This window comes from Zeus faber (genome assembly GCF_960531495.2).
Source record: "Zeus faber genome assembly, chromosome: 14".
Classification (NCBI taxonomy): Eukaryota; Metazoa; Chordata; class Actinopteri; order Zeiformes; family Zeidae; genus Zeus; species Zeus faber.
In genome coordinates this window covers 13,107,748-13,121,355 of record NC_137200.1, presented here as the reverse complement: position 1 = coordinate 13,121,355, position 13,608 = coordinate 13,107,748, and the positions used below count along the sequence as shown (strand labels likewise).

Genomic DNA, 13,608 nt, shown 5'->3' with positions numbered 1-13,608 from the left:
TTTCTGTCTCCCCGAAAGCTGACATCACCTGGGTGTTCATTTACTCTGTGTTCCTTTGACAATCTCAACTGTCTAATGAATGCATTCCATCTGGCTCTCCTCTCATTTAGAAGCTCTCTCTCTCTCTCTCTCTCTCTCTCTCTCTCTCTCTCTCTCTCTCTCTCTCTCTCTCTCTCTCTCTTCTCTCTCTCTCTCTTTCCTCCCTCCTGCTCAGGGTTAGGTGTGTGTGATATTGGCCCACTGCGGGAAGGTGTCCATTTTAAACATGGCGTATCCCCAGGTGTTGATGCCCAAATTGACGGTGACAATCCCGATGATGTTCAGCATGAAGCCGGCCTTCACCTGCGGGGACAGAGTTGCACACACAGACGGTGGCGTTAGCGCGGCACAAAACAGGTTTCGAGCGACACCTCCTCGCTACCATACTGTATAAAAAGAAACACAGCAATGCGAACGTCTTCTCACCATGTCCATGACTTTGAGATTTCCGAAAGAGAAGGCGATGGCATTGGGCGGTGTCGCCACGGGAAGCATGAAGGCAAAGGAAGCAGCGATGGTGCATGGCATCATCACATACAGCGGATGAATCTCAATAGCCGTGGCCTGGGGAGCACAAAATACGGTGTAAACTTGTAAACACAGAAACGAGGCTGCCCGTCGTTTGAAAGGCCTGGTCTTGTCACACTCATACATTGTAATAACCAATCACAACACATATGGAGAGTCCATTGGATTTTAAAAGGACCCACTGGATTGTAATTGTCATTGCCCGGTGTAGACTACATGGACTTATCACACTGCTCTGTGGAATATTCCATTCAGTTTGTTAAAGACCAGCAATCAGCAGTCAGTAATTTCTGAATAAAGTCACCCATGTCTGTCAATGATGACCCTCGTGGGCGACGGAAGACTGTCGGTTAAACCCCTGGCTCCTCCTGAGGTGTGCTTGAGCAAGACACAAATACCTAAATGCTCCCAGGGCGCAGCTGCCGCCCACTGCTCCTAGATACGCCAGATACTAGGATGGGTAAATGCAGAGAACCAATTTCCCCTAAAGGGATTAATAAAGTATAGAAATTAAAATGATTCACGTCCCCTGTATTACTCCTCCTACAAGGTAAAGCTGAGATGAATGCGGATATATCCAATTTGACATCAATAACAGTAAATAGGATAGACATATGTAGGGTAAAGTAGATCGTTTTCTACGCTCTTGCGGTGTAAGACTCCTTCAGTGACACAAGACCCCTCCGCTCGGGGGTTATTTTGCGAAAATGACCGGGTGGCCGCACATTATCCCTTACGTCTTCTTATACACAGCTAAACCCCCTGCAAGATATTTCCAATTTTTTTTTTTCTTGTCTATTTACACAAAACTTGTCATCCGGATTGCAAGTGCGTGCGCGTGTGCGCCTCACCATGGAGGCCAGTATGGGCAGGAATAGGGTGGTCGTGGCCGTGTTGCTGGAACACTCTGTGAAGGTTGCGATCAGCAGGCAGAGCAGCACGGTGATGGCAAAAGCCGGGATGCTCTTCAGGGGGGCCAAGCTCTCTCCCAGCCATTTAGACAAACCCGATTTCTGCAAAGGCATGAGAATGAGAATGGCAATCAAGTCTTAACACCTGTCTTGGGTCTAGGTAATCGGGCCTGGGATCAATGGGGCTGTATACCTGTTGCTCTTTGATTGGTCTAATAAGCAGCAGGTCAAACACACTTGTCATCAGAGCTGCCCATCTGCTCTTGTGTGTCTTTTACTCCATTGTATGTGTCTCTGTGTCGGAGGGCCCTGAAAACACCACTCGGGTGGTGTGTGGCAGGCGAAACTGCCACACGCATATATATATATATATATATATATATATATATATATATATATATATATATTCCCTAAGTCTGCTATCACTCAAAACAACATCTTGCTCACTCCAAGATTAACCCAAACCCTAATCAAGCTTATTGTCAGGTTGGACCGACAACGGTGTACTTCAACTACACTGTAGGTACTACGTGTCATTTCACCTTAGGGATTAATAAAGTGTTATCTTATCTTCGCTGACACCTCTGAAGCTTATAAAGGACACCGTACGCTATCCATAACAAGGAACCATCCGTGTTTACCTTGAGGTGTTTCGAAATCAAGAAACTAACTTGGATTTATGATAAACATGGCAGTCCTGGATGGCCAAATATCCAGAAAGAAATAAAACTTTGTCACAGGGAAGACTGTGTTTACCGGAGTCTGACTAAGAGGATACGCAGTAAACTGCAGTAATAAAGCTTTAGTTGGCCGGTGGAATAAATCCCATATCTTCACAACAGCAGAAATGAGAAGCGCTGTCTCTACCAGCTTCATGCTTAGGATGGAAAACTTCTGGGACACTTGTGGATGATTGTGGATTAAGGCCGACCTGCTTGGTGCATTGCCTCGATCCTTTCAGAGATGTTCAAACTATGTATTTAGAAAACTTGATATGTCAATGAGACGTTTGTGCGTGTTTTTTAACATAACACTCAAACAGAACCTGATAACAATTTCGCGCCCCCTGCATCTATTTGGTCGTTTTTGTTGGACGCATCTTATGTTTACCTCACTCCCGGCCGCCAGAGCGAAGCCCCCGCCCAGCAGCAAGATTATGTTCCAGGGCATTCGCTCGTGCACCATCTGCCAGTTGAGGAGCGTAGATGGAGCCCTTATCTGCTTTCCTGTAGGAAACAAGAGCAGAGTTGAGTGAATCAAAAATAGGCCCTACTCTCGAATTATAGAGGGTTTGCCGATTGTGATGGCAGCGTTTGGTTTAAATCCTGGATATGAAGGTTTTATTCGATTTTAAAAAACACAGATTATAGATCACAACATTTTATCGTGTACATTTCCTGTGCCTCACCCTCTTCATCAACACCGTAGCCTCTCAACCGGGGTATCTGGGAAGGTATGACGAAGAACAGCATTGACATTAGGATTGCGATGGTTCCATCTGACACAAACCTGTGAAGAACAATGACACATCGTCAGATATTTGGGGCTGCGGCGGTGGCAGCGGGGTTGGCGTGCGTGGTGAGTGGGATTGAGATAATGAAAATGGAAATGGAGAACGACAAATAGCATTGGGGAAATTCAGCCGTTGGAGCAGCTCAGTGGGAAACATGTAGTACAGAGTGAGAGGATATGCACTAAATTCTTACTATATGCATTCAATAAGAAATGAACAGCTCCAAAAGGTAAGATAAAAAAAGTACTAAAAATAATAAAAAAGTAAGTAAATGAAGTACTAAGAAGTTGCTGAAAAATACACAGAGTTGTTGTCTCAGTGAAATGCAAAATTGAATAGTATATAAAAATATGAATGACGTGTAAAGTAACAAAGTATTATAGGGACAATGGTTTGTTTGCGGGGGCCTTCAATGTGGGTGCATTAAATGCGGGAATTCAAACGTGCAACTTAAGATGTATGAATATGCTTTTTTTAAATTGTCATGATGTGTTTTATATTTAATATTTTATTTATATTATTCTTTAATTCAACCTTTCTCTTTTCAGGTAGAGTCCATTGAGACCAGAGACTTGGCGCCGGTGAAAGGTAATTTTAAATCATTGATAAAGAGACACAATGAAAACAAAGCAATGCAGGAAAACAATTACGTAAAAAAAGAAAGTCCAATATCTAATAATAATTTGTTTTTTTCATTCATTAATTTAAATTAATAACTTGTCTATTACAAGCTGTTCTTGATGATGAATAAAGGGTGGCTCTGCAGTATGAGAATTTGAACTCCACTTATCATAGCATATTGACTCTTTGATGCAATCTTTTAAATCCAAGAGCGAAGAGAGAGACCTACTCGCCGCCCTTGTTGAAGAGCACGGTGGCCCAGCCGTCCATGAACCCTGGCTCCCTGGTGAACCACAGCACCACCAGCAGCGTGAAGATGGTGAGCACCGCCCCCTCCGCGAAGGAAATACCACCCAGCTTCCTGTGTTCCTCCCTCATCACGGCGTAAGCCTCCTTATCTCTGTCGCTGCTCGCGCCGCAGCCAAACGACTTCTTCATGCTGAGCGGAGAAGTACAACGCGCGGGAGAGAAAGACAAAGGGCTGAGCGATCAAAGTAGGATTTTAGTTTTATTTTGAAAGTCTGGACTTGGGACACCTCCCAATGTCCCAAAAAACACAAGAAATTCTCCTATCCTGCACCCTGAGTGAATCTCAGACTGGTGGAGGTAAAAGGCCTCCACTCAGCATTTCCCTGAGGTACTTAAGTATTTGTAGTTTTACATAGAAGTACTGAAAAAAACCCTACTTTAACTACTTTATTTCATGTAATGAGGTACTTTTACTTAGTATTAAATGCATTCAAGTATCAATCACATTTGGCTCTTAATGCCTGACCCTCGAGCTTAAAGTGTTGATGGTGCAGTTGCGGTGGCTGTTCCTATCGTTTCCACTTACTTAAAACTTTTACATCTTAAAAAAATTGTATAAACATAGGAAGTTCTTCAAGGGTTCACTGAAAAATGAGGAGGACTAAATAGTAAAAGATAATCTCGTTGAAATGTAGTGATGTAAAACTGAGTCCCCTTAAATGGAGTCACTGGAGTTAAGTTAGGTAGGGAACTTATGTCAAAGCAATGAGTTTGTTTCCTCCACTGAGCACAATACAATATTCTATGTGTGTTGTGCCCGCGTGAGTGAGTGCGTCGTACTTGGCTCCCATGAACAGGAACTGCAGCCAGAGCCAGGACAGCACCAGCATGATCAACATGTTGGGGAAGGAGAAAGCAAACCAGCTGGCAAAGTTGATGATGTCACCGTTTTCCGGGAAGATCCTTCAGAGCAGACGGAAGGAGAGGAGAACAGAGGGTTAGTATGGAAAGTAGATGGATGGATGGATAGACAGACAGACAAACAGACATTGTGACTGACAGACGTCTATCTGACAGGCAGATAGACAGACAGACAGACAGACAGACAGACAGACAGACAGATAGATACTATAGGTAGATGGGTAGACAGACAGACAGACAGATAGATAGATAGATAGATAGATAGATAGATAGATAGATAGATAGATAGATAGATAGATAGATAGATAGATAGATAGATAGATAGATAGATAGATAGATAGATAGATAGATAGATAGATAGATAGATAGATAGCGGCAGTGGCAGCAACACTTTACATAGACGATAGACAATAATAAAGCAATGAATACAAAATATAAAAAATATATAAAAAGGAAAGAATATAAAAAATGGCAATAAATGTACAATATTTGTTTAATCTTATGTCGTGTTTATCTGGGGTTTATAGTTATTTGTATTGTTTATTATACATTCCCAATTTTTTCTATCTTCAACTTAATCCTCATACTGTATGTGGCTGTTTTTTTCTATTTGTATTCTATAGGATAGCATAGATATATTGCATTGGTTGCCCCGGTTTTACTGTTGGAAAGGTAACGGCATGATTCATGTGTCAACTTTCAATAATACAGCCGATGTTTCGACAGGGACTCAATCGTTTACCGCTCGAAGACCATGTTTATGTTTTTCCACCCGTTTTTTGGCGCAGGGTGGAATAACTTGTATGCGTGTCTTACTTGTCCACTTGTCCCTTTAGGATGAGGTTAGGCGTCGTGCCGGTGAGCGTGGCCGTGCCTCCGATGCTTGCAGAGTAACACACGCTCAGAGACATCCCTTTGGTCAGCAGGCCGTACCTCTGCGCCCTCTCTTCTCGCCGTGCCTCCAAGGAACCTGCAACCGGCTCGATGCTGGAGATCTCATCTAGTGGACGAGTTGGAAAATAAGGAAAAAGTAAAGTAAATTCATGGCACAGCATCCATATGAAAAAGTAGTAGGAAAATGTGTTCTAAGAAGCCTATTATCTATCTATCTATCTATCTATCTATCTATCTCCTTCCTACCCTTCCCGCTTACGTTTATCCGCATCCAGCTTGGTCTTTGTGACTTCGTCCTTCTCGTCCGTCACATCCACTTTGTTCTGTTTGGTGTCCAGCTCGAAGGCGTGGTTGTCCTCCCCGGGAGCCTGGAGCTCTCGTTCGTCCGCCCGAGCCTCCGTGTCCCTCAGCTGATCCAGCACGGCCTGTGCGATGGGGAGCATCATGGCCGTCGTGGCCGTGTTGCTGATCCACATGGACAGGAATGCCGAGACCATCATGAACCCCATCATTAACCTGGTCGGTTCGAGAAAGGATTAGGGGAGGTAAAATATTGTAAGTGTGTAGTGTTTCTGATAACTTTAACCTTCCAATAATGTGGGGAACCATGTGGTGTTCAGAAACCTCTTAACTGTGACTTAACTTAAACCAAAGTGTATTACAATTTCACATTGATCATATATCCAAATAATATTTTGCTAATATATTGTGGTGACTCGAGTTATAAGCAAGACTGGTTGATACCAACAATTGGTTTACTTATAATTTATCATTATAAGTTATACCCTATATAACAATAATTTATCTTGTGCATAGAATAACATTTGTGTATTCTGTATATTTTTACTGTATTTTTGACTATTTCTGTTTTTTATTTTTCAGCTGTTTGTGAATATTTGGCTATTTCAAAATTGTGTTTTATTTTTACTTTACTTTTATATTCTATTTATTTATTTATTTGTTAATTTATTTAGACCGTTAGGCTTTTTCATGTTCATTGTCTGTAGAAACGCCCCAATCCTCAACATGACAAATTGCTCGTGTACATGTAGGGCGGAATAAACTCAAGATGGCGCATGTGGTCTCCAAGATCATATCATTGAATTATATTACTATGATAAAGGCTTTTTGCCAGGCGTTTACATTGTGATTCTTCATCTATCACACCCAGATGATTCTGGCAGGAACGGTGTTTGGATGTGTGGACAGCGTGTCCTTACAGAGCAGGTCTCACTCCAACGATCAGCAGGACTCTGATGGCGATGCGTTTGTGAAGCTTCCACTGCTCCACTGCAATGGCGACCAACAATCCACCAATAAACAACATGTTGGAGTCCTTCAGATACTCAACGCACACCTAAAAACACACACACACACACACACACAAGCCCCAAAATGAACACATTGAAATGTTGTACTAAGTGACGTGTTCTTTTCTTTAATCAATCTTTTCAGTTGTTTCGTTGATTCCAGAGTCCAGAATTCTGCCTAATAATTAGCTTGCGTTCAAAAAAAAGAAAAAAATCTGCCAAAACAACCAGGATGAACTGTGTGGAGATGGACTACCTCTCCAGCCTTCATGATTCCCATCATAGGGAAGAGCACCACTGGTAGCAGGGCCGTTACCGCCAGAGGCATGCACTCTGTACACCAGTAGAGCGCCATGAGAATGATGGCGAATCCACATCGTGCTTCCTGTGAAATAAACACACACACACACACATATAGAAATTAGATGTTGCCAGGTCCATGTGAACATCAAACTGCATTCAACTTTGAAAACTCTCAATGCAAGTGTCTTAGACGTCATTAGCATATTGATTTTTGCAATGCACTTGTTCAACCCCAGCCTGGTCCATAGCCACTACAAGGGCCAACCTCTACACACATTGTGTTGGACACGGCTCATTGCAAACAGATTGTGGTGTGGGGGGTGGTGTGGTTTAAGCAGCCACACCTGTCTTGGGTCTGGATACAGTATGTAATTGGGCCCAGGACCAGGGTGGCTGTATGCCTGTTTCTCGTTGGAGCAATCAACGAGCAACATGTAAAACTCCCATCCTCACACACACAGGAGAGAAGTTGTTGTCATGACATGTATTCCATCTGCGCCAGGCTTGCTCTACCTTGCCCACTCCCTAGATGTTACTGTTCCAGTGTTCCCAAATGGACATTGGAGATGTTAGAGAGTAAACGGTATGACCTGGTCACTGTTGATATGATTACCTTCAAAAGCTGGATTATATAGAAAACAGGATTGGGATGTAATCATGGGGGAGAAACATGTGGAAGAGCTGAAGAAAAATAGCATCAATTGTAACTGTGACCGAGCCAAGGACAATTGAATTGAGAGTTGTATTTTCTTTTTGGGCTTTTGTAACCCATCCCTCTTACTCCCTCAGTTATTAAAGTAGATGGAGATGGGGAAGGTGCATTCTGAGGTGAACATCTGGAAATATGATCCAGATTTATAATCCAAAGCACTCGTCCAAGGGGGAACGCGACAGTCTGATGAAGAAACCGTGGAGCGATTGAGCCTGTGGCTGAAGGTGCTCCAGGTAAGAGAGGATGAGAGGGGTTCCCCGGGATGGAGGTTGATCCTTGTCCTTCTCATCCTCCTCTCCGCCGCTACGTCCTGTCCAGACTGTCCAAGCCCAACCTCACCGGGAGGCTCGTCCGGTCTTCAAGGAAGTTCAAGAAACGTAATCTTGAAGACAACGGAAGACCAGCTGACGTTGATGATTATTTTAGTGTTTTTCCAGAGAGTCATCTATCGACAATGCAAATAGACATGCATACAGTATGTAGTATGTACAGTATATCCATGTATAGATCAGGAGTAGTTGGCCACCAAAGTCCATATGCACACGATTGAACATTGAATACCAATGTTCCCCACACACACACACACACAGAAGGTGCAGCAACAACCACAATCAGCCACCAGATCACAAGTTCTTTACAGTAACAATGAAACAGGGCGGCATGTCATGTTACAAACACACACACAGACACGCGCACACACACACACACGCACACACACACACACACACACACACACACACACACACACACACACACACACACACACACACACACACACACACACACACACACACACACACACACACACTCCTTTTGCCCCATGACAATAAAGATAAACTATTTATCTCATGCCCTTGCCTTTCAAGTTAAAAATTTACAGGTCTCCTCCAGATGCAAATCTATCTACTGTCAACTGTGGTGTCAGGGTAGAAGTTTAGATAAAATTGTAATAAATAAATGTTATAAATAATCAGATATGAATAAGATATGCCAATTAAAACGTACTGTAAGAAGATATTACATCAAAGTAGATTATATAAAATCCAAATCATACATTCAATACTGTATATTAGAATATCTCATTAACATTTCATATCATGTCAATGCATGTTGTCATCCGGTGTTTATGTTTTTGTGTAAATGTTGTTTGGTTCTATGTTTATTTGTCTCACCCCTGGTGATTCTCCCCCTCTTGGAGTAGTAATTAGTTGTTTATAGAACCAAACATGGTAAATAGTTCACCAAAGAGGGGGGTTGGTGGTGGTTCTCTACAACCAAAAACTGTGCTCTTGTCATCCTACAGGTCGTCCACAGGACAGAGTTATTGCAGCAGTTCTTGATGATTTAAGAATTAATAAAGAGTTGCATTGCAGGTTGAGAAGTTGAACTCCACTTGCAGACTAACTCTGTCCTGGATGCAATGGCATACAAATACTCTGTGTTGTATTCCCAGCATGCTGACAGCACAGGTTAAAAAAAAACAACAAAAAAAAACAACATTTCATATTATGTCATATTTTTCTGAAAGAGGAGTTTGTTTTTAAATAAGGCAAAAGTTGGTAATATACAGTATACCAGCCTACTAACTCTTCACCGTGTTAGCATAAAGCAGTACACCTAATACCTGATACACTATAACACACTATACACATCGCAATTGTGGCGCCGCGACTTGCGGCCGCCTGCGCGAGGTACCTCGTGTCGATTATGCACATTTAAGTATTTTTAGTATTTTTACAGCTTATAGAGCTTATTGTGCGTAATCACCGGGTGTCAGACATTTCACTGAATATACTGTATGTATGATCGTATGTATATGTGTGTGACAAATAATCTCTTGAACTTGAACTTGAACTTGAACTTGAACTATATCTGATTTATACTGAGGTAAATGTTGTCTTACTTACTTATTTACCATTCAACCTTGCAAACATTTTTTATTTGTTTTATTTATTTTAATGTGTTTTATTTGAAGAACTCCACATCTCTTCAACCCCTATCCTCATGGTCTGTTTGTGTTATCAATATATTTATTTATAATAATTTTGTCTTTTTTTGATTATTGACGACTGATAAATGTGGTCAATGTAAGTTGCTTCAAAAACACCCGCTGTACGTACACCAGAACACCCGGAATGTCTCATTAGGGTCCAATAGAATCACCTTTGGGTCCTGAATTTTGCATTTGGAGAAGTTAGAACTCCTAGTTTATTATTAATAATAATCTACAACTGAGGACAGGAAAGATGATTTCATTTTCGAGCAAAAGTTCTTAACACGCACACACACACACACACACACACACACACACACACACACACACACACACACACACACACACACACACACACACACACACACACACACTCACCGGTCCAGGGATAACAAGAGGCAGAGGAAGAAATAGAAGTGGTGTAAGGATGATGATCAGGTAGTTTCTGTGATTCCACAGAATCCCAGGCCACCGTGCCATGGCTGTCCAAACCTGCAGCCCAAGGACAAGGATTCCAGGCAGAAATGACCAAACAGGGCCCAGTGACCCACAGGTGACCAGAAAGTATAATATATATTGAAATGATACTAGATGTGTTTCAAGCAGGGTTCCTGAGCGGCACTGCAAGGTGGGTAATGAGAAAGAGATTACAGTTCACAGATCACAGTTTATATATTTCTTAGGAGTCGTCGGGGTCGATCATTAACTCACCAACAGGGGAGTGGAATTAAAGACAGGAAAACGAGACGAGTTCAAAACGAGAAGGTGAAATAGGAGTGAATCGAGGGATATTGACGGGCCAAGGGAGAGAGAGAGAGAGAGAAAGAGAGAGAGATAACCTCATGATGGGCAGAGTTATCATCTGAAGGAATACAGGTCTTTCAGCCTTAACCAAAGTTCAAGTTCAGACACATGTGCACGGACATCCAAGCCCATTTCAGTGACACCGATTAACACAAACACAATGATGATTCATTCCTGCACCTGCCATATACAAATCAAAGCCTCATGAATGTATATGTAATGTAACCATGAAAAGTTACATATTAGTACATAGTTTACATATTATTTAATTTAAATAATATGAAGAAAAAAATATATGAAACATTGTGTAATATTATACGAAAGATATGCTGGAATATTTACAAAACATATATTTTGTATAATTATTTGCATAAACTATAAGTCTGTTTTCTACTCAGACATGATTGATAAATTGCAAGTTGTTTGAAATGTGGTCCTTGAAAATATTTTTAGGTGAATATATTCAGTGAATAATATAAACCTACGTATTTCTCATGCAAGAATTAAGAAGATAAGATAATCTATAAAAAGTGAAACTCGTCGAATGTCCATATGTTTATCACTTCATCTTGTACGAATATGACTACAAGTAATTATGGCGGACCAAGGGGCCTGGTCAAGCACCAGCTGCAGACGACACCACGGCTCCCTTTCCTGTGGCCGCTAAGCTGCCTCGCGTCGGATCAGTCAGTGGCCGCACGGTGCCGATTGATCTGACGCGAGGCAGGGCGCTTTCTAATTGTTTGTCTGTCGCCAGTCGACCAGGAGCCAGAGCGGAACGCCGTTCCCCCTGTGCCCAAATTATTATTACTATTATTTTTATCATCGTTGTCATAATCTTCATCGTCATCATCATCATCATTATTATTTATACTTGGCCGGCGAGTCTTTTTGTTCCTCTCTCCATTAAAAACTCTCGCCGTGTTGGCATAACAAGGCAAGAAATACTCGTCTCGTCATGTCTCCCTCCCTCAAACCCCACCTGTGGGCAGAGACTCCCACAGTAATTTATTACATAACTCACACATGGGGGTTTGCGTGACAGACCAGCTACGTGCTGCGTAGCTTCGGAAGGGTCGTGGAAATATCGGCCGAGAGGACCGTGGATAAAGTGGCCAAATTTGCATCGATCGAGATGATCGTGGTTTTGGTTTATTGTTTGTTCTTGTTTTTTTTTTTTTTTTTTTTTATATAAATAAATTATAAAGTCGACATAATTGAATACATTATTAGTAAACAATATATACAGTATATAGATAACTCTTGCTCCCTCTGTAGCAAAGTGATCTCTCTCTCTCTCTCTCTCTCTCTCTCTCTCTCTCTCTCTCTCTCTCTCTCTCTCTAACAGCCTGTTTTCAGATAACAGCTGCAGGCTGCCAGTGTGCGAGATAATTCGAGGGAGAGGAAGAGATGGGAAGTTAACAGGGAGTTTTAAAATAAGTTGAAATAGTCTGGAAAATTTACAACAGGGCGAGAGAGAGCTGAAAAGCCAGTTGATAGACTGATAGGATTATGGAAGTTGATGAGGAGGAAACAGTCAGTAGGAAGAAAGATGATGAAAGTGGAAAAGTGAGAACATGAGGCATTGGGGACTCTATGTTTCTATGATGAAACTTGGAGCAAAGAGAGTTGAGAAAGTCATTTTAGTAAGATGTTGGTTCAGCAGAGGAAGCTGCAGAACTGAGTGATTTAACTAATATTCGTGCTAATGGCGCTCTGTGTGATTATGATTAACTAGTGGTGTTTAGCAGACTAAATGAAAATCAAATTGAATTGAAGTGCCAGTTTACAACAGTAGTCTATGCTACGGTGCTATGAATAGATATTGAATGGTTTGAACTGTTGGATTGTTTTCAGAGAGATGATTGTGATGTTGATCATAGTGGTGTGGTGAGCTGTAGCAGATACTAAGTTGCTGGAAAAAGTGTCTGTTGGTCCATTAATGCATTTTGATAAAGATGAGGAGTATGATGAGTGTTTGTTTTCAGAACTGCAGTTTGTGCTTTGTTAATAGATTATATCACAAAGCATTTTAAATTGATAAAACTAAATTGATCAATATAAATTGGGGGAAATTGCTTACAAAATGATTTTTGTGCCGGTTAAAATAAAGTAAAGATAATCCTTTATATATCCCACAGTGGGGAAGTTTACAGTGTTGCAGTAGCAACGGATTGGCACAATAGAATGAAGCATTAATAAATTGGTAATTCTAAATTAAATGATATGATAAATAAGTAAACAGTATAGATTAGAAATTATACATATAATAGTAATATTGCATGAGTGAATTGTCAGTTTTGGTGTGATATACAGTAGTGTTCTTGTGTTCAAATCCTTACCGGTTACTTTTTCGGTAAGGCTGGTAATTGGCATTGGCATTTTTTTTAACTCTAGAAGTAATCTCAACATGACATTGGACTAGGTAGCTATTGATATACAGTATAACACGTAGGAAATTGGTTAGCAAAGAGAAATAATTGCTTTGTGCACTAGAGAGGTAACGCAATAATGTGTACGTTCACTGACTAAAAATGTAAACATTAAAATAAATGTGAAATACATTGGCTGTTTCAATGGATTTTCATTTGGGCATGCCAAATTTAAAGTTTTAATTTGGAAATATCTAGTGAATTGATTTATGTTGTAATTGTGTATTGATAGATATTAACCAACCCATCTATTCAGTGTTTTTTCGCAGCCTTTAAGCATTTGAACAGGAATCCCCTGGGCTGCACATTGACCTTTGAGCAGTGTAGATGTGACTGCGTCTGTTTGGGAAGACCTGAAGGATTGACAGTATGGTGTAA

General features: G+C 41.2%; 1 protein-coding gene across 1 annotated transcript; it reads right to left on the bottom strand.

The window, feature by feature from the left end:
* Positions 1–216: 216 nt before the first annotated feature.
* On the bottom strand, positions 217–10,474 carry slc13a2 (solute carrier family 13 member 2; the record flags this gene model as incomplete). Its single annotated transcript, XM_080013431.1, has 12 exons — positions 217–342; positions 466–603; positions 1,419–1,580; positions 2,589–2,704; positions 2,887–2,987; positions 3,842–4,051; positions 4,702–4,824; positions 5,599–5,769; positions 5,923–6,192; positions 6,897–7,033; positions 7,243–7,371; positions 10,373–10,474. 12 exons carry the CDS (start codon positions 10,472–10,474, stop codon positions 217–219), a joined length of 1,785 nt encoding a protein of 594 aa, XP_079869557.1.
* Positions 10,475–13,608: the final 3,134 nt, after the last annotated feature.